This window comes from Protopterus annectens, chromosome 2.part0 (genome assembly GCF_019279795.1).
Source record: "Protopterus annectens isolate FY-2018-M chromosome 2.part0, PAN1.0, whole genome shotgun sequence".
In the NCBI taxonomy this organism is placed as follows: Eukaryota; Metazoa; Chordata; order Ceratodontiformes; family Protopteridae; genus Protopterus; species Protopterus annectens.
The window spans coordinates 1,839,229,842-1,839,252,344 of NC_056728.1; the positions used below are offsets into that span (position 1 = coordinate 1,839,229,842).

At 35.0% G+C, this 22,503-nt stretch overlaps 1 protein-coding gene across 1 annotated transcript in view; it reads right to left on the bottom strand.

Moving 5' to 3' along the window:
* Positions 1-22,503, bottom strand: part of LOC122793654 (C-factor-like) — a 309,477-nt gene that overhangs the window by 137,131 nt on the left and 149,843 nt on the right. Inside the window, exon 4 of the mRNA XM_044061871.1 lies at positions 11,719-11,874. Coding sequence (XP_043917806.1) covers positions 11,719-11,874 — 156 coding nt within the window. The remainder of the gene's footprint in view (positions 1-11,718; positions 11,875-22,503) is intronic.

Genomic DNA, 22,503 nt, shown 5'->3' on the forward strand with positions numbered 1-22,503 from the left:
TTTCTTTACATTTCAGCAAGTGCATTTTCATGGTTGTGTAATATATATGTAGGAAGCAAATATGTGACAGTCAATACAGATCAGCCAGTGACCCTTTTGCTGAGCTTTTTTTAGCAGTATTTCTAACTACTTCCATTCTAAGTGAATGGAATGATTTCACTAGAGAGATTAGTGTGAACTAATGTCATCAGCTTTGCCCTTTGCAGTGCATTATGGGCAAAAGAAGCTTTCCAAGAAAACAAGATCACATCAGGATGTCAGTCCTCATGAGAGAATTCAACATGAAAAAAGAATTAAAATTAGTAATAAGTAGTTATTGTACTGCTGACAGGTTTGGAATGCATATAACTTAAAGGTAAGTTAAACATGCATGTCTTTTCAGTTTCTACCCACAGTGATAGAAACATTTAAAAAGTAATAATAATACTGAATGAACACCCTTGTTATAATATTACAACATGGAATATTAGAGCCTTAGTAACTGTCAGTCTTAAAATTAAAAATTAAAACTGCAATAATGTATTAACCACATTGTTTGTAAGATAACAACACTAGGCAATACCCCAGCAGTCTTTTATGTATGATTAACTTTCAGAAAAGGTCAGCATTTGGAGGTCAGCCTAAATCATACTAAAATCATTCATTTTTTGTTTAACATAAATTTATTGTTATTCAGCATACCTAATATATATCCAGTGTTAGTTGTTCTAGAGTGAAACATTCCCAAGTGGCATAATGTCTCATGAAACACATATATTATTTAGAAATCACAGAGTTTAAAATTCAGACAGCAACAAATTAAACACATGGGTTAAAATAGTTCCATTAACACTTCAGTACTAGATATGACCTCAACTTTCACAATTTAGATAGTATACAAACTCTTGTCCCTAAACAGTCTATTTTATACTTCACTAATTAAAGGAAAACTCTACCTTAGAACTAAAAATATCTATTTTTCACTTTATCTCTGTTTTCTGAGTTATTTTAACATCTCAAAATCACCCTAATTGCTTCTTATATAATTTTAACGTTTTCTGCGAAATGACTGTCAACGGGGCTTGACATATTAAAATGATCTTAATTTTCTTCAAGCCTTTCTCTTTCCCATAATCCATTTTAAGTCTGCTTTATATGAGTCATGGTAGACATAAGGAAGTAGTGATGTATTCCCATTCCATTGACATATAATGGGATTAGTGTCAGTCACTGTCATCTTATATACTGTCTGTAAAAGGACCACTTTTTTATTTCTTGAATGGCCATCATTTGTGTGTGTCTCAGGGCTTGTTTTACAGTATACTAAGAAATTATACAGCTGCAATCAAAACAGTTGCTAAATTGCAGGCCTTTGTTCAAAGTATCTTTTTGTAGTCCAAGATGAATTGACCAGCCCTTCCCTACACTTTGGTAAATGTGCTAATACTTTACAAGAATTACAAGAAAATATATTTTCTGACTTTTCTCTAAATGTTGCAGATATCTTTGATACTACATTCAAATCATCTTAAAATGTAAAGTAGTATAAACAGCAAACATTTAAAGTTTAAAGCTTAGCATTTCAATATTGTGATGCCTCTTATCTATAATTTGTCAAAAGAGGTGACAACTGCCTTTGAACCATTGACTGATTTAATTGCTCTGTTCTGCTCTGAAAGGCAAACTATATTAGAAACACCTGTGAATCAGTTGAAGTTCTCTTCCTCTCTGCAATAAAGACAATGGAAAACAGTTTATTTTCACACCTCTCTGTCTTGTTTACAGCAGCCTGAACTCCTGACTACAGATTTCTCTGTGTCTGTGGTATGTCATGCAAGTGTAGACAAATTCCTCTGCAACTCGTGATAAGTTAAGCTTAAAAAAGTGGGCTGTCTGTCCCTTCCTTTGATACCAAAGTAAGGAAATGAAAGTTTTATAAAGTACAAACAGGTTTCAGGTACCTACACAGTACTGGAATCATACTGTAGGAAGAAAAGATTCCTAAGAGTTGAGTTAAACATACGAGAAGGTAGAGATTTCCTTTAATATATTTTAAATGCTAATGTACTGTATGGTGAAGGAGTAAATTCTACACCAAGCAATTTTATAAGAAGGGTAGGGAAAGTCATGAACCTTTAGTGTAATAAAATTTAATCTGATATTATCTGAACTATTAGTCTACATTTATAGATACAGCCTTAGTTTCAGGAAAAACTTTACTGTCAACAATAGTTAAGTGCTCCCAGAAGTGTAAAACAACTTTCTTTATGTTCTTGGAAGCAACCAAGACTTCTGACGTGTATAGTAAGATTATATGCATACATATTTGAATTATTAAACTTTCTTTCTTTCTTTCTTTGGGGAATTTACCTCCATGGCATACAGAGATAAAGCCTTGCTCTATGAGTCAGCCAACTCCAGGTCAATTAGCAGACTGGGCACAGGAGTAGTTGCTTAGGGGGTTTGAAGATGAGCATCTGGCACAGGTGCAATCATCTTATTGTGTGTGTGTGTGTGTGTGTGTGTGTGTGTGTGTGTGTGTGTGTGTGTGTGTGTGTGTGTGTGTATGGGGGGGTGTTGCAAGATTTGATAGTGATGGTGCCTCTTAGTGAGGGCTTGGAAATTACATCAGGACCACTTCAGGTCAAGCTGCACACGAGGACTGCTAAACTGTACTTGGAATCCTACTCAGGGTAAGTTATGTGAGGAAGCATTAATGTACTAGCTGACTTGACAAAGCAATCCCCAATTCCAGTGGGGATTGTGTGGCAAGAACAACAACAGATGGGTTATGGACCTAAAAAAAGGGGACCTTGACAGCTTTCTGAGAGACAGATCCCCTTTTGTATGGTGAGATAAGTGGAGAAACTTGATGGCTGGCAGGTAATAAAGAGAAAAAATCCAAGAGAAAGTACCTTACTTTGGGGAAAGGTCAGCGTAGGAGCAAATCATATCATTTGGGTTTTACTCACCATGAAAACTGCATCGGCTCTTGACATTTTTCATTCACTGTATTATTCCACCCCCGTGGGCCATTGTGAGCCTCCCACAAAAACTAATAGTGATGCCTGAGTATGTGGGGTCTATATCAGATCATCGAAATGGCTCATTATTGAATGCCGTAGCACTGAACTTCAAAACCCGAACCCTAACCATATCGAAACCTCAAAACAGCAAATTTTTTCTCAGGGAAAACATTTTCTGTTCTGAGAAATACACACACACACACCACAAGCACACTAAAAAGCAGCAATCCACACACATACATTTAAAATTTACATCTAACCCTATGCTACACTGCACATACACTACTATCTATCCACTTGCATTAACCCATACCCTAACCCTAAGGTCCGTCACTATCATACACTCACCTCACCCGCGCCCTAACCCTAACTCACTTAACCCACCCCTAACCCCAAATTCTCACTATCGCACACTCACCTCACCCCGCACCCTAACCCTAACTCACTAAACCTGCCCCAACCCCAAATTTTGTCAAAATGGCATACTTACCTGACCCGCTCCCTAACCTACCTCACCCAACTTGCACCCTAACCCGAACGTCCACGCAATCACACACTTACCTTAACCCAACCTGTAACTTTACACCGCATTGCTGAAAACAGTGAAGCCACAACAACGGCCAACCAAATTCTTTCCCTAGGACAGAATTCAGTTTTGTGCAGCTTCGCTGTTTTCAGCATTCACGATATTGGGTTAGATATTAGATCATTCGAAATTCTGCCATTTCGATGATCTAATATAGACCCGAGTATGTGTGATCCCATTTTAAGAGGTATTGGTGTACACTCAGGCCAGTATTTTTCACTGCTTTAAAACAATTAAACATTCGGATACATTTCTGCTTTGCAAGGGTGGTCTAGGTTGTTGGGTCTTAAAATACCAGCTGGTACTTTCATCATAAAGAAAAGCACACAATTAAACCTTTTTTTTAATTAATGCTCATTTTAAGGATAATGTCTCCTTTGGCTATATTAATGACAAATGCTCCTGTGATAAACAAACTGCTCCAACATGATTTCTAGTTCAAGTGCTTATTTTGTCTAGGCACAGACCACAGCTGTAACTCTAGTGAGCTCTTTGAAAGACTCAACAAAGCTACTAAACATTTAAAAGCTTTACAATCATACCTGACTTAAAGGTACAAAAATATGAAAAGCTTTCTACATCCTTTACAATATAGGTGAAATTATATAAAAAACTCAGAGAAACAGAAACAGGCCCAAATATAGAGATGCAGTAGGAGAGAAACCTGAAAAATATGTCATCCTAAGGCTCAGCTAATGACACAGCTTTAATGGCTCACAATTCAGGGAATCCGAAGCTGATCTGAAAGGTGTCCAAGAGGTGTAGATTAGTTTGGTTAGTCATCATCAACCCAGGTCCCTTCTTTGAAGCCACAAAAAATAATCCTTCCTAAACTGAAACCCTACACATGTCAGCAGGACCCATAATGCTTTAAGTCTGAAACTCCAAGACTGACTTCTCCTTCAGTGCTAAAGGACTTAACAGATCATAATAGGAAATGCATTTGGAAATAAAGAAAGAGGTACTATAAGGTCAATGGAAGGCAGTACAAGAAGAAATAAGGAAACAGGCAAATATGCAGGGTACATCCCAAATGACATTTGCAAAAAAAGTGTATTTGCTACATGCAAACAAGTTAGAAAAACTGGAATACATAGGAGTGGTGTACACATTTCCAAAATGTCTAGAAAAATAATTATTAGAAATTGTTTTGGGGATCATTTTGGGTACAGGGTTGAACACCAGTAAATCAGGGCTGTTGTATTGCAAAAAAAAGGTGTAAGGATAGGTTTAATGAATCCAATTGTATATTTATCTTCAAATTCATTTATGCTGGTTATTGTGTAAGATGGCAAAGAATGATGAATATATAGTGGAAAAGATGATGAGAGATAATATAAATAATTATGGATGGCATATAGCATAGGGAAAAGAAAAGTGGTATATAAAAATAATGAGTCTAAAGAATGTAGTGAAAATATAAAAATCTGGCAAATTAAGGTAGAGAGTGTAAATTAAACCAAGAAATCATGGTATGAGGAACTTATGGAGAAAATGTATTATGTGAAGTTCTGGGTGCAAATGTGTGACTATTAAAAGAACCATAAAGGAAAGGCAGGTTAGATTTAGCAGGGTTAATGAAATGGCAGATTTTCTATAGAGATTAATGTTGCAAAAATTACTAGTCAATGGGTAAATGAAATACAAGCAGATAAATGAATGAGTATGTCAAATATGCACGGTAGGGAAATCTATTAAATATGCATTAGTGGAACATGATTGAGTTAAACAAGTATGGAAAAGGCTTAAAAGTCTATATTAGTTTGAATGTTTTCTAAATATAGATTTTGGTATGAAATGTTATGGGGTTTATGATGGAAAGTAAGAAGAGAAATATATGATGGATAGGATATTATTAAGTACTGCATGGTTAATCTGAAATAGTAGACTTGAAGAAGTATATAATAAAATGTGGGACTGTGAAAGAAATGATTGTGGAGCAAGGGGTGGGGGGATGACATGTGGAATGTTAACATATGTTTAAATGAATATATATGTGAACTTATTGTTTTGTTCTTGAGACTTATTTTGTCGTATTTTGTGCTATGTGAAGTGAAAACTATATATACAGAAAATGTTTATAAATAAAAAGCCCCTACTCTTTTCAATAAGTAAATTCAGACCCCAAAATCATTAGCAGTAGACCACACCTCAGCAAGGCCATCACAATACACATAATCCATCATATACTGAGGTTTTCTTAAATGCTTTATCCCATGCACGAGTCCTCTCAAATTATCTATGTATGATCCCAGTTATTCTGATTAGGGGAAATGTATAATTATAAACCATGGGATGGGTAAGGCCAGTCTAACATCAAATGGGATAGGTTAACTCATGTACAGAAAATGAAATTGGATAGTATTAAAATGACCAACAGAAGCATCTAGCCTAATATTTACCTAAAAACTAATGTCTTTTGCCTTTTCCTGGTTAGGGGTCGCCACAGCAGAACTCCGGTTCGCTAATGATTGGCAGTGGATTTTTACGGTGCCGAGGTGCCAGCCCAATGCCCAGCCTTCAAAGAAGGCACACCCATTCACGCATGCACCTACCTGCATGTCTTTAAACATCACTTGACCGTGAGGAGGACATGCAGACTCCACACAGAAGGTGCTCTAGCCAACAATCGAACCAGAGAACCTCTTGCTGTGAGGCGACACCGCTAACAGCTGCACCACCGCGGCCTATTAGCCTAATATTTATCTATGAACCTATAAACCTATAACTGCTGCAGGATGTTTTACATCCACCTGAGCTACTACCAACTCAGGCAGACATGATCTCAGTTTATGGTGTTAGCTGAAGGATGGAATTTACTAAGGATGAACAATACAGTGTTTAACATTCAATATCCCTTTCTACATTATCACTCAGGCCCTCATTGATATTGTAGATTTCCCATTCATCCAATAATCATCATCACAGTTTAACAATTTGAAAGTAGGTCCTGTATTAAATATTTTAAAATTAGTATGCTTGTAGTGTAATCAATATAGTTATTTTTAATTTTTCAAGCAAAATATTATATTTTCTAGCTATCTTATTTTCTCTGTCCATATATATCAGTACCACTGAGGACAGAAATGTTATTTATAAAATAAAAACACTCTAAATAGATCAGGTAAAAGTGAAATTCAAAATCTTTCAACAATGATTATTTCTAGATTCCCGGTTAAAAATAATCACAGTGGTAAATACAAATATACACATAATTTTTAGTAAACTAAACCTCCAAGTGGAAGGTTTACTAGCTTTATTGACACAGCTTAATGCCAAATAACTGTAATATAATATTTAGAACATTTCATTCATCCCTTAGTTTTTGTTTTCTCCCTAAAATTTGGTTCCAGTATTGCTTAGATACCAGGAACCTGCCTATACTTTACAAAACTTTCATTTCTTGCCTTGGAATGGAAAGCCTACCCACTTTTTAAACTTAACATCTCACAAGCTTTGACAAAATACTTTGTTCCTGCCTGCATGGTATATCACGGACATAGGAAAGTAGGTAGTTTCTTTGTTTGGGTACTGCCCATAATCTCACATAGGCAATTAGTCCTGCTGGTGTTGGGTAGTCATGAAAAATGGCAAATGTCTTGATATTTTACAAGAAAAAATATTTTCTAACTTTTCTCTAAAGGTTGCAGAAAATTGTGATACTACATTGAAAACATCTTAATATCATATAAAGAAATAAAAAAAACATCCAACGTTGCACATCACAGAGTCTAAAGTTTGGTAAAAGCTGAAAACACTTTTTCACTGGTTGGTGTCATGGTTTGTCCTGCAAAATTTCAGGTTTCAGTAAGAATGTCCCACTTTGGGAATCTAAAAAGATGGCATCACAAATAGGTAGCCACATATTTTGTATTGTGTTCTTTTTTGTATTGCAACTGCAACAGCTTTATAGAAAGTAGTGCTAGTAGTTCTCTGTGGTATGTGTAAGACCAATTTGTTGTGCTCATTTATCATTGTTTTGATGAAGTGTTAGTATGCTGCAATATCATAAATCAAGGTGTAGCAAGGCAACAGAAGTAGGGAAAATGTAGTGTATGAATGCATTTTGCCTCAGGTTTAAAAAATATAACAGCACAAATTCAAGAACAGATGTCTTTATACTGTGCTTGTAAAATATTTTTGAGCAAATGCAGTAAACACATTAACACATTTCTCCAACATTTAGGATACACAAATTCTTCTTACTACATGCACTGATAACAAGCAGAACCATTCATTTGAAGTGCTGCTTAAAAGCTCCTGTATTGCAGTGATAGCTCTGACATCTCAAGAAGAGTGTGGAGGAGGGACTGTCGGAGCTCACAGAAGTACAGACTGACAATCCTTACAAAAGTCTGATTTCAGCTGCGTTATTTGGTAGGTGCTGTATAACTATTGTGAATAACTTAAAACAAACTGTGAGAGAAATGTTAGTCATTTAGGATAAAAAAATACAAGCAGTCCTGCCACTGAAGGTGTGTAAGATGACTATGACATTCATATGTTAATGGAAAGGGAAGTCAACATCACTTCCTTATGGCTAATATGACTCAGTAAAGGGGACTAGAAATGTATTTTATTTCAGGAAGAAGACATGAAACCACTAAAACAAGATCACATTAATATGGCAAGTCCTATGGCAATCACTTTGTGGAAAAAGATATTACAGTTTTATGAGAAGTACTCAAGAGTAATTTTGATGCATTAAAATTGCATAGAAAACAAAAATGCAATACAAAATCACATATTTAGTTTCAATGTGGAGTTTTCCTTTAATGACTTTATTACGCAAGACTGTACCTTTGGCTACTATTAATAGCAAACAGATAGTTTGGTAAATTATCAAATGCTTCAACTAATTTTGCTTATAAACACAGAAGATGCTGTTATTTCTTAGGATCAAATTATACAACTTAACAAATTATAGAAGACCTAATATTTATATGGCTTATAGGTTCATAGGTTCATAGGTGAGTACTAGGCTATCTGCCTGAAGGCATTTATAAGCCTAGCCAGAATGTGTTGGCTTTCGCTGCCCCCTTAGATTAGTTCCCTGTGTCTCTGTCCAGCAGAGCCACTGAAGTGGTCCCCGAGGTAAACTTTCTGTTTCCCATCCACTCATCAAGGTTTCTCTTGAAGAGTGTTAGCGAGGAGCTCTGCCTAATGTAGATTGGGATCTTGTTCCAAAGCATGGGAAGTCTCTGGGACAGGAATCTATCCCTCCAGCACATCCTATTTATTGTTGTGGTGAGGTTTAGATCCCTAGAGCGTGTGGCTCAAGGGGATAAGGTTTTCTTTAGGTGGAGCATGTCCATCAATTCTGGGTTGGACATGGCCTTTTATGACAGGCAGCGATCACCTCTGAGCAGGCAGTATGCAACCGAGTACAACTGGAGTTTCTTCAGTCGAGCTGCATAAGTCATCTGTTTGAGGCCATTGATCCTCTTGGTGAGGTACTTCTGTGGTCTTTCCATCTGTTGCAGGTGTCTTGTAAGGTAAATCCCAAATGGGGCATTGTACTCTAAGATGGGTCTGATGAGTGATGAGTAGAGGGGCACAATGACCTCTTTTGATCTGGATGCAAACCCTTTTGTGATTAGGTGGGCCACATAGAAGGATTTTCTAACCACTTTGACAATGTGATTATCAAGGGTGAGATTACTATCTACTTGGGTCCCCAGATCCCTTATTATGTCTTCCATATTTAGCGGACTACCACCTATGTGGTAGTTTGTTGGTACTTTGTTTTTTCCAGAGGGGATGACTATGCACTTTTTGGCATTTAGCTTGAGGCCATGATTTTGACACCAGGTATCCATCTCAGTGAGACCCTTTTGGAGGATGTCTGTGTCAGCCAGAGAGTCAATTATAGCCCCTAGTTTGCAGTGGTCTGCGAACTTGGTCAGCCACAGTCCTCCTGTGCTTGCCTGTACTTCTGAGAAGTATATGCCGAACAGGAGGGGTCCTAGGACTGAGCCCTGGAGAACGCCACATGTAACCGGTTTACAGTCAGACCTAGCTTCCGCAACTCTCACCATGTGGGTTCTGTCCATGAGCCAGTTGGCAGCTCATCTTGTGATATAGGGGTTTATGTTCAGGTTGGTGAGCTTGTCTATAATACCAGAATGGGGAATGGTATCAAAGGCCTTAGCGAGGTCTAGGTAGGCTGTGTGTACCACCTTTCCCTCATCTATACCCTTGGTAACTGTCTCAAAGAAGTCCACCAGGTTTAGGAGGTATATTCTGCCCTTAACAAAGCCAAACTGGTTAGGGTCCAGTGTTTGGAGGTTCCCAATGTCTCTGTTAATGAGTTCCATGATGATGCGCTTCATAGCCTTGCAGACCAAGCTAATCAGGCTTATAGGGCGATAGTTCCCAGGGTCCGTTGTGGCTCCACCTTTGTGGAGCGGAATAACTGTTGATGTGCGCCACTCTATTGGTATGTAGCCTGTGGAGAGGCTGAGGTTGAACAGTGTGTTTAGGTGAGGGGTTAGTTATATTCTTTATGTTCTAAAATATGGTAGAATACACACACGTGTATCTATATATCTATATATCTACCTATCTATCTACAGATATAACTATATATACATACATATCATCTCATTATATACATATGGTCAGATTTCCAGCTATTTTAAAATATTGGAAAAAATGTACGTATTTGAAATAATCACCAAAATTGTAATACTGTTATAGCATCAAGTATGGATTTTAAATAACTCTAAACATGCAAATTGTTAACCAGGTGCTGAAAATGATTGATACTGGCATTTATCACAGTGAAACATAATATTGTGAATGCTTGGAAATTCGTCTTTTTTGCTTTAATGGATTTAACAAACTGGGAAAACTACATTTTAGAATATATTATGCATGATAATAAAGTTAATATACTGGGACTCATGAAGTCTATAGAAATCCATTTTATCAAATGAATTTAGGGTTGCCACCTTCGTTCACGGCTAAAACCGGAGCCACGCCACGCCCCTCGCGTCACCAGTAACCCCGCCCACCCCTCTCCGCCAACATACCGCCTATTTTGTGATGTCACGACAGCATCACTCAACGGGAACGCCCTCTTTTTCATTTCCCGCCGCCTCCTTTTAGCTGATTTGCTATGCTTTTCTGTAAAAAAAGCATAGTAAATCAGCCGATCAACAACCCTCTTTTTGGTTCCGCAGACTGCTTTGGCTAATTTGCTATGCTTTTCTGTAAAAAGCATAGCAAATCAACGATTACAAACTCCGATAGTCTGTTTCCTTTTGAAACAGAATACCGAGTTTGTACAATGTTCGGACTACCGGAGAATCGGTTTGATTTCCTGATAGTCCGGAAAAAAAATGGAGGGGTGGCAAGCCTAAATGAATTTGTAAAGTGAATATTCAGTCAAACTGTTCTTTAGTCAAGCTGAACTGCAGGCAACTGTTGTTTTGTCAGCTAAAGTTGTTTTATGCAGCTTCACTTTGGGTGTGATTATACAGCCATGGAATTTATATACACACACACACACACACATTTATATATATATATATATATATATATATATATATATATAGAGAGAGAGAGAGAGAGAGAGGGGGAACGTAGGATGTGTGTAGCCAAATGTTTGTGTGTGTATGTGCTGAGTGGTTTCTTGTAAGTAAGATGTAAACTGCAAAATATAACGTTAAATTTTGAAGCTTTGTGGTCTGTGTTATATTTAACATTTTAAAGTTATTGTTGATTGCTTCTATTTCCAATATATTGTATTTGTGGCGATTATTTATATTTTCAGTGGGTTTCTGTACAGTTGGTTTGATTTTTTTATGTTTAGCCTTATACTTAATATAGTTTATGAAAGTAATAATTAAATATTTACTGTTTACTGTGAGACTACACACCAGAAAACAATAAATTGAATTGATTTTATTATCTATTTATTTCCTCGGTTGTATGTCTATTTGGTTCTATTTTTAATTGTTTAATAGTGTTGTAAAGTTTCAGCAGAAAAGGGTGAATAAATATTTTATTAACTTTGTGCAGAAATTAGTAAATCAACAATAAAGGGATGTCAACATATCACACAAATTACAAACAATCATTCGGTGTTGAAATAGTTTATCTGTTGTAAGCTAAAAAACGTACCTTAGATATTCTATAAGGGTAAACCTTCAGATATATAAGCTTCTCCTCTGCCAGTTGTATAGATCCACTATCAGATGAAACATTGATTATGGCAGCTCTGTGAACACCCATTCCAGACACTAAATTAGCAGCCTTCTTAAGAAGGGGCAGAAATGCCTATACAAATGCAAAAAAATAAAAAGGATACATCATGAAGCTTACAATATATTTTGATATATCTCAGAAGAACATATCAATAAAATTTAGGATACGGCAATGCAAAAAATATAAATAAATAAAATAAAGTAAAAATAAATGTATACACAACTTTATTTATTGAAATAACATTTTAACTAAGAAGCTTGAAGAGTGCAATCTTAATGCAGTAATTCAGGATGCCTCTAGAAACAACTAGTAGCAGTTAGAAATAAAACTGCATGCATTAGGTGTGGTTGTAGGCAAGTGAAGAGGCAGCATAAAACTTATAAAACATCTATAGTCTACCTGAAGGTTATTTTACAAATATGTGTAAATAAAGTAATAAAGTTAATTTACAAAAGGTTTGCATGTTATTGAGACTACAGATGCAGAAGAAACAGCTGAAATGTTCATGGGTACAACCAAAATGCATAACTATAGTTCTATATTGCATAACAATTTTCTGTTTCATTAGAAAGTCAATTTGATTCAAGGCAGTAGCATTTCTTTTAACATGGACAACAATGAAAATGTAATATTTTATCTGGCTCTGTGTTTACAGCAGTGAAATTGCATGTTACGCTCTGTAATCTGTGTGTACTCTCTTGATAGATACAAGTCATACACTGAAACCTGTGGGTCAAATTTCATGTGAACAAGCAGACAAAATAAAAGCTTATGTTTCAGGTGATTTCTCTAAATGTGGAAATAAACAAGCTTAATATCATAGCTTGTATAGCTTGCCAGAAGCTTGCTAAGGGTATGACAATTCATAACACAGAGGCACAGTTCAACTCTTATATTCATAAAGCAATTGTTTTTAATATAGCAAAGGTGGGCACTCCTGTGAACATTTCATTTCAGACTGCAATGCTAATCATAACTAAAATATTGTAAATGTTTCTAAAGCAGACAAATTAAAGTCTGTAAACATGGTAGTATGAACGGTTTACCTTCATATCGTTGATCACACATGATCGACCGGGCACTTAATCAAAGCGTTTCCGTGAAACCATAACCACGAAACATCTCAAATGTCGAAATAATGTCGAATTTCGACATTTCCGGCCTTGCCACACCTCCACACCAGTGCTACCATGGGGCAAAAAAGGGGTGAGGTTTTGTTGTTTGGTTATATGGAATTCGACGTTGGAGACGTTCACGCTTCTGTATTCGCGGAAGCGGTTTCACCCATATTGTGATCAATGATATGAAGGTAAACCAGTATGAACAAAAGTATGAGTAACAAAATGACTGTTTCTAAAGTTGCTAACTCAAACATTTCAGCTGTCTCCACCTTAAAAATTTCTTCCAAGCAGTTCCACAAAGTTCCTTATTATGGAATACAACTAGTAAAAAGAATACAAATATCAGTACTTCAAAAGATAAACTAGAAATTAGACAATCTAATTCAGATAATGGTATTTTGCAGAAATATGCAGGTTGATTTATTGAAGTAGGTTGCATGTTAGGTGAATATCCAATTAAGGTTTCTCTTGAGATAGTAACAGCAATACAAGGACCAAACAGAGTATATGCAACACTTTAAGAAGACTAGACAGGAACTGAATAGAATGGAGAAGCTTAATAAAGTATTAAGACACAGACTAATGACCAGAAAAAAAAATGACCAGACTAAATAGGTGAACAGCATGGTTACAGTACTGAAACAAGGCAAGTTAGGAATATGCATAGAATATTGAAGAAAATTGTCAACAGCAGACCAAGTGCTAAATAGATTTTGGCACTAGATGCAACTCAAGCTTTTTAAATAAAAAGCAAGTTAAATAAAGCTTGGACTAAGCCACCTACTTTTGTCATCCATTAGGGATATGCAGTTTTCTCAGATTAATGTTTAGAATTTCTTCAGCAGCAGAAGTTTTCCAGATAATAACTACTAAGAGCAAATATGATCTTGATGGAATATTAATATTACAGATAATTAGATTGTATGGGATTCTGTCTGGCAGGAGCATGACTTGATAGTCATTAAGCTGTCAGATTGACCAAAGTATACAGGTTCGAATAAATGTCAAATATGTGGCATTAATCATTTAGTCATGGGTCACATCCTGACTTTGAAAGGTCTGAAGTCAAAAGAGGATGAAGTTAATGTTATAGTCAATATACAGAAACCACAAGACATAATCATCTCTTATACCACTCATTGAAATATTTTATTATTTCTCAAAGTTTACACCAAATTTGTGAGATACCAAATCATCTCCATTACAGCATAATGACACTTGGGTTTGGTCTTCAAAGCACCATATGAGTTTTGAATTGTTAAAAGGATTATTACAAATATTCAGACACTAATTTTATCATGTCTCTCAACCTGTGATTCTTCAAGTTGATTCTAGTCAACTAGGTCTGGGTGCAGTCATAGTCACCATTTCATAATTTTGGTCAATCTGCATGTAGGCCACATGACTGTCATAGAAAGCAAAATCATTTAACCCATGCATATGCCTTCTAATTTCTATATAAACATCTAGTTTTATTTTAAAAACACCAAGTGATGTGGTAAGAAGCAGGTTCAATAGTAACTTATTCTATAAGTATAGAATATGTTGAGATAAAACACTCGAACAAACTCAAAAATAAAATAAACGAACCAAGAACTCTTAAATGACACAGTGGTAAAACCCCAAACACAGCCAAATGGTAAAAGTTAAAATTATTTAATGAAGCGCTTTTCGTTATAGTAGATACAATAACTTCTTCAGATAACATTTAAATCTTTCATCCACATTTAAATAAAGTATTTGAAAAATAAGTGACAAAATTAAGCCAACCAGCAAAATACATATAAAAGAATCCACAAAACCAACCTAAGAATTAAAGAGGTACTAGTCTAAAAAAACCCCTATCATATACTTCAAGATACTTGAACAATTTAAAAATTATATCAAAACTACCTTAACACCTGTAGTTGTGAACAATCTAAAGAGTTATTACTAAACTTCAAGATTATAAATATGGCTTAATTGTTCTTAAATGCTATAATTTTAACTCTTTATAGATTTTTATGATTTTTATAAGTTTTAAATGTAATTCAATGTAACTCAAACTTTTGAGCTTTAACAGGCACAAGATGTTACATGCTTCATTTAATCCTGGATTTGAGAATGTCTAGACAGGGCATTATCTATTTTTTTCCTATTGATAGCATATGTGTGCTCGTATATCCTGACATGCAATCTACGTTCGGTTTTACCTATGTAGAAAGCTGTACAGGATCTACACTTAGCCAGGTACACTACAAATATTGAATTGCATGTTAGTTTAAAATTAAGATAATGCTTCTTATTATTCACCAGGAATGTCCTTCCTGAGTCAGTCAACCCACAAAATCTACACATACCACAAGGTAACATACCAGCTTTCCTTTCAACATGTCTATGATGATTACTTTCCAACAACTTTTTAAGGTTATTGCCTCTTCTAAACACTATTTTTGGTGAAGTACCCAATTTTTCTACCAAAAATTTGTCATTAATTATTAGTTCCCAATTTTTAAAAATGATATGAGAAACTAATGGGCTATCCAAGTTGAAAATAGTTATAAAACTAGACTTATAGTTGAGTGAAGTACTCAGTTCAGGCAATGTTGTATTATATACAGGCAATGTATTAACTGTATAATTAGGTACAGCTTGTGTCACTAAGTACCGATCGCCTTTATACAAGATAGGAGAAATCACTCTATTTTCTCTTTTGTATCATACCTCTTCTACTAAAGCATTAATTAACTCAATCGGGTAGCCTCGTTTCACAAACATACTGCTTAAACATGCACATTCTGCTATGAAATCAGACTCAAGTGATACCATTCTAGCTGCTCTTATTAATTGACCCTTGACAATAGAGCGCTTCTGTGAAAAAGGATGACCACTTGAAAAATGTAAAAAAGAATTACTGTATGTCTTTTTCCTGAAAATGTTAGAAACCAACCTAGAATTAATGACATCTTTGGTTAACTTAACATCCAAATAGTCAATCAAGAAATTATTGTAGTTGAAAGTAAACTCAAAAAACTCCGTTGTACAATTTAAATAATCAACGAATGCCTTTGGTTGTGCATAATCACCTCGAAAGGCTATAAAGATGTCATCCAAGAATCGGGTGTAGAACACGATGTTCGCCATGTGTGGTAAGCTGTTATAAATAAATTCTCTCTCCCAATAGGCCATTACTAAATTAGCAAAACTGGCCCCACATGGCGAACTCATAGCCACACCCATCTTTTGAAAGTAAAATGCTTGGTCAAACATGAAGTAATTGTTGGTGAGAATAATATCAAGAAGTTCTCCTACTAATCGAATTTCATGTTCAGGCGCACCCTTAGATTTCAATATTAAACTCACCCATTCAACACCTACTTCATGTAAAATAGAACTGTAAAGATCCCTGACATCAATTGTTAGAAAGTTGTTGTTTGTACTAAATTCTAACTTATTCATGTTATTCAAAAATGTCCAAGAATCTTTACACACTTGAGGTTCAGATTTAAGATATTTTTGTAATATGTGGTCAACAACCTTAGCACTAGGGTAAGTAATTGACTCTCCGCTATCAATAAGAGCCCTCATAGGTGGGTTTTGAACATTTTTGTGCACCTTGGGTATACCAAACATGACTGGGATCTTTGGCAAAGAAACTGCTATGTAATTGTAAGTGTTGATATCTATTCTCGCCTCAATGAAGAAGTCATTAAGGTAACCTTTAATGCGGTTCTGAGCTATATTCAGCTCATTAAGGGAGACTCTAGCATAAGTATCACCTTCTAACAGTAACTTCATTCTCTTATTATAATCAGCCTGGTCGAAAATAACTAGACCTCCACCCTTGTCAGGCTTAATAACCCTGACATTCAATGATCTCAATTCTTTGAAAGCTTGTATTTCATCGTAAGAGACATTTCTCTTTTTATTATTATAGTTAGACCTGTTGTTAAAATGTGGCATGTGCCTTAAGTCTAACTCACAAATGCTTTCAAACATATTCAATACTGGGTGAAGTGGAGGGTTATATACACTAGGAATTATGAACTTTTTATCACCCTCCTGAAAGTTACCTAATAACACAGTTAAATTAAGTTTTCTAACAAAACATTTCAAATTCATAATGGTCTTAGCCAGGTTAACATGCTTACTAGGAACAAACATATTACCCTTAGATAATAGATCAACTAATACTGGGTCAACCTCAATGGGTGAATAATTAAAAACATTAAAGTCACCAGCTGAGTTACTTAATACATTCAAAGATCTATTAAGACCATTGTCTAATATTTCTGCTTGTTGTTACGCTGTCTGTTCCTCGATTTCTGGAACTTTTTCTGTTTCGAACCATTCCCCATTTGATTGCCATAGTGAAAATTTTGATTCTTGTTGTTATTGTTTTTGTTTAAGGGAATGTTAGCATTATTGTTCAAGTTATGAATGCATCAATATAGTACTCAATCCATCAGCCAAGAAAACGATTCCAAAGAACTCCAGTTAATTGTTTTATTTAACATAAATTAATAAAATAATAAAATAAAAATCAGATTTAGCGCTTTCATCTCCACCACAGAGACTTCATCAGAATCATCTGATTAATGCTAAAAACACTTTATATACCATTCCATTCGTTCTCATTGGATGGCCATTTGATGCTGAAATTAATAAATTAACCAAACTTTTAACCCTTCATATCCAGTATTTAAACCATTTGGTTCTTGTTAAACCAGCTCTATGAGTGCATACTACAAGTATAAAAATTAGATACAAGTTATACACATAAGTAAATATTTGTTAGAACAAAAAAGTTGTTTAAAAATTATTAAAAAACTTTTAAAACAGAATTTGTATATATCACCATTTATATATATATATATATATATATATATATATATATATATATATATATATATATATATATATATGTATATATATCCCTGATTCTCTAAGGAACAGTATGCATTTAACCCAGTGTCATGGTACCTACATAGCATTTAAACCATACAGTACTTTATAACAAAAGATGTTGTTTCAGTTAAAATACTTAATTCATTTATATAACATCCTATGCTCTAATGTTTCAAACTGGGAATAATAACTATTGATAATCTGTGTGCACTGCCTAAAATAAATCACATCTTATTCTGCATCCCTCATGTAATGTTGACGGATATTCAAATGTAAAGTGTAGCATATTAACATTCAGGATTATGTCTCTTAGGGTCTTCTGTAAGAAGTTTCAGGGCCAGGCTAATAGAAATGTGGTCATTTAAACCTAGACCACTACATGCATCCAGTCTTAGTTGCCAAATCATTTCTCTGAATTCTAACTTAGTCTCCCAGTCACCTCCTCTTTCATTGTGTCCAACTTCTTCCAGTACCCAAAACTTAAAATCAGCTTCCTTGCAGGTCAATGTATATCTAAAAAGGGCGTTATTTTCATTCTTTTTACTTATGTCACGTAAGTGCTCATATATACGTACCCTTAGGTTACGTTCAGTTTTTTCCTATGTAGTACCCCCAACAGGCCTTGCAGTATGCCAAATATACAACACCCTTGGAATAACAACTATTATATCTTTTTCCTTTTATGATCATATTTAAACTGGGAATATTTACTTATTTTGTTCCAGCTTAAAATGGGCATTGTGCGCATCTCCCACATTTGAAAGTACCATATTTTGAACAAGTTCCACCTGTGTGTTCTCTTTTCCAAAATATTTTTAAAGTTTTTATTCCTTCTAAAACTGTATCTCAATGCTTTTTGAAATACTCCTACTCTAGTTGGTATCCTGCTGAACATCTCCCAGGTGTCATTGATACATTTCTTCAACCATCCCATTCCATTGTGATATGTCACTGTTAAGTATGGCTGATACACCATCCTTTGTTCACTATTGGCATTCCCATTTTTCACTCCAAAGGCTTCCCCACTAGTTAGTAAAGGTATGTCAATGGTTCCCCATCTTTTTGTAACAAATTCTTTAATGGGATTGATTAACTCATCTGGGTACCCTCTCTCTTTGAACATCCTATGTAGATTCCCCATTTCTTCCATAAACTCAGCTTTATCAGATGTCATCCTAGCTGTTCTAATCATCTGCCCCTTCACTATGTTTCTTTTAAAATGGTATGGATAGTCACTTTCACAGCATAAGTATGAATTTGAATGACATTCTTTTCTATATATACTAGATTTATAAGTATTATTAACATAGTCTTTCTGTAACCTTACATCTAAGTAGTGTATTTCATCTTTACCAATCTCGTGTGTGAATTGTAAAAAATTAGTACTGTGATTGATATAATACATAAATTCACTAATCACCTCTTCAGGTCTGTCCCATAGGATAAAAATATCGTCCAAAAAACGATAGTAACCCTTAATATGTTGGTAGTATACAGACTTGAATACATATTGTTGTTCCAAGTAAAGCATGATAATGTTGGCATAAATAGGGGCACAGGCTGAACCCATAGCCACGCCATCCATTTGGTGGTACAGGCCCCCCTGAAAATAAATGTAGTTGTATTTCAAGACTAATTCCATGTTTTCCAATACAAGATTAAATTCATCAGTGGACAAAAAAAAAACATTTCTATAACATTTTTTCAAACCATAAAAGTCCTTCAGTGTGAGGTATAACTGAAAATAAATCCTTTACATCTATAGTAATGAAAATTATTTTATCTTTGTATGGGCTAGAACCAATTTTATTCAAAAAATCCCAAGAATCAACCAAAATGTGTGGAAAGTTAACATAAAACTTTTTTAATTTTGTATTTACATATATTGCTAGTGGTTAGGTTTTTGATCCTTGTGAGGAAAAAACAGGTCTCATTGGTGGGTTATCCAATTCCTTGTGTATCTTGGGAATGCCAAAAAATGGCTGGTATAACTGGTTTGGAGACTTTTAAAAAGTTATATAGTTTGATATCAATCAACCCCTGTAACAAATTATCCTCTAAAATCAAGTTTATTCTCTTGTATAAAATATTTACTTCATTTCTTGAAACAATAACATATCGGTTGTCCTTATCCAGTATATCCATCATTTTATCCACACACAAGCACCAAAAAACAAGCTGGAGAAATGTATCCCCAAAGAATAGTCCACAAGAAATATATTATACACAAAAGTTCAGGGATCATACACCAGGCAGGAGAATACTCAAAATAATCCTGTAGTACGAAGACACATTCAATCACAGACTTGTAGTATGTAGTTTAAAACTCAGCTTTATTGCAGTAGGTAAGCGCTTTCATGGGAATACCTCCCACTTCATCAGGCCATAAGAGCATAAAATTCCTGCTTCCTTTTATAAGAAGCAAACTAGCAATCACTAATTAGATAATGAGCATTGCACTCATCTTAAAGATGTATTCTACTAACTTCCGTTCACTATACATGGTTGATACCTAATACTAGCTACCAACATAGAGTCTTTTCTAAGACAATATTTTAGGTTATAATCACAGTAAGTGTTGGCAACCATATTTGTTACAACGATGGACGAGGGTAAGCTGTACCGTTGTCATATGCTGCCCTATCACGTTTTAATTTTTTAAACTTGTTGTTTTTAAGCCGTTCAATGAGTTGATCTATGCTAGAAAAAATCCTAGCATAGTCGTATTTGTATCTCACAAATTCACAGTCCTTAGTAATCTCCTTATCCAATGCTGACACTTCCCCTGTTAAAGCCTCAATAAAACATGAGTAGTGTTTAACCATCACGTTCATTAATTCTAAACCTTGTTGGTCAAACAACTTAATTAGTTCTAAATGAAAATCAGAGTCAGGAATTAAACTAGTAGGATATTGGAATGAACGCAAGCCCTTAGGGACTATGTGTTGTTGTAGACACTTGTTGAAATATGCTACTTCCAACTGCAACTTTTTCAATTTCAGCAACTTGTGATCAAAAAGTTTCAGTTTATCAGCTTCAGAAGTTGTACTAACCTGTGCATTTAGAGTGTTATCAGCTGGTCACCCCTGTGTTGAAGTAAATCCAGTTTGAAAATTCATAGAGTTGCTAATCCATTCGGACAAACATGGAGCACCAATAAGCCCCGTAGCACTCTGTCTATCTTTGTCATGTCCACACAAGTTTACCACTTCAACTCTAGCCTGAGTGCAATGCGGTCGCTGGCCCAATGGAACAGAACAATTACTACTCGTGTCGAGACTGCTATGAGTGCCACAATTGCTTGTAGCTGGGAAATTTGAGGGTTCCGATGTGGAAGCAGAAGAGTTAAAAGTAAACCCATTATTATTAATAGAGGTAGAACCCCAATGGGTTGTTGGTAAATCTAAAGAGTCCAATCAGGTGGCCAGCAAATCCACTTGTTGTGTAAGAAAATTAATCAAAGCCATCAAATTCAAAAGGTCAGATTGAGGTTGACTATACAAACGTGGGCTGTTTCAGCTGTTAGGACCACCAGATGCCATATCACAAACCAAACACTCGAACAAATTCAAAAATAAAATAAACGATCCAAGAACTCTTAAATGGCACAGTGGAAACAACCTCAAACACAGCCAAATGGTAAAAGTTAAAATTATTTAAAGAAGCCCTTTTCATTATAGTAGGTACAATAGCTTCTTCCGATAACATTTAAATCTTTCATCCACATTTAAATAAAGTATTTGAAAAACATGTGACAAAATTAAGCCAACCAGCAAAATACATATAAAATAATCCAAAAAAAACAACCTAAGAATTAAAGAGGTACTTGTCTAAAAACACCCCTAACATATACTTCAAGATACCTGAACAATTTAAAAATTATATCAAAACTACCTTAACACCCGTAGTTGTGAACAATCTAAAGAGTTATTACTAAACTTCAAGATTATAAATATGGCTTAATTGTTCTTAAATGCTATAATTTTAACTCTTTATAGATTTTTATGATTTTTATAAGTTTTAAATGTAATTTTACCTGTTCAAACTTTTGAGCTTTGACAGGCACAAGATGTTACATGCTTCATTTAATCCTGGATTGTGAAAAGCATTTAAAGCTAACTGCCAGTATAACTCTAACTCTTCAAGTTGCAGTGAAACTGGACCTCCTCTTGCATCTATTTGTACTTGATCAATTGCTTTAAAAGAAAAAATATGCCCTCCAGACATTTGAGAATGTCTAGACAGGGCGTTATCTATTTTTTTTCCTATTGATAGCATACCTGTGCTCGTATATTCTGTTACGCAACCTACGTTCGGGTTTACCTACGTAGAAAGCTGTACAGGATCTACACTTAGCCAAGTACACTACAAATCTTGAATTGCATGTTAGTTTAAAATTAAGATAATGCTTCTTATTATTCACCAGGAATGTCCTTCCTGAGTCAATCAACCCACAAAATCTACACATACCACAAGGTAACATACCAGTTTTCCTTTCAACATGTCTATGATGATTACTTTCCAACAAGTTTTTAAGGCTACTGCCTCTTCTAAACACTATTTTTGGTGACGTACCCAATTTTTCTACCAAAAATTTGTCATTAATTATTAGTTACCAATTTTTAAAAATGATATGAGAAACTAATGGGCTATCCAAGTTGAAAGTAGTTATAAAACTAGACTTATAGCTGAG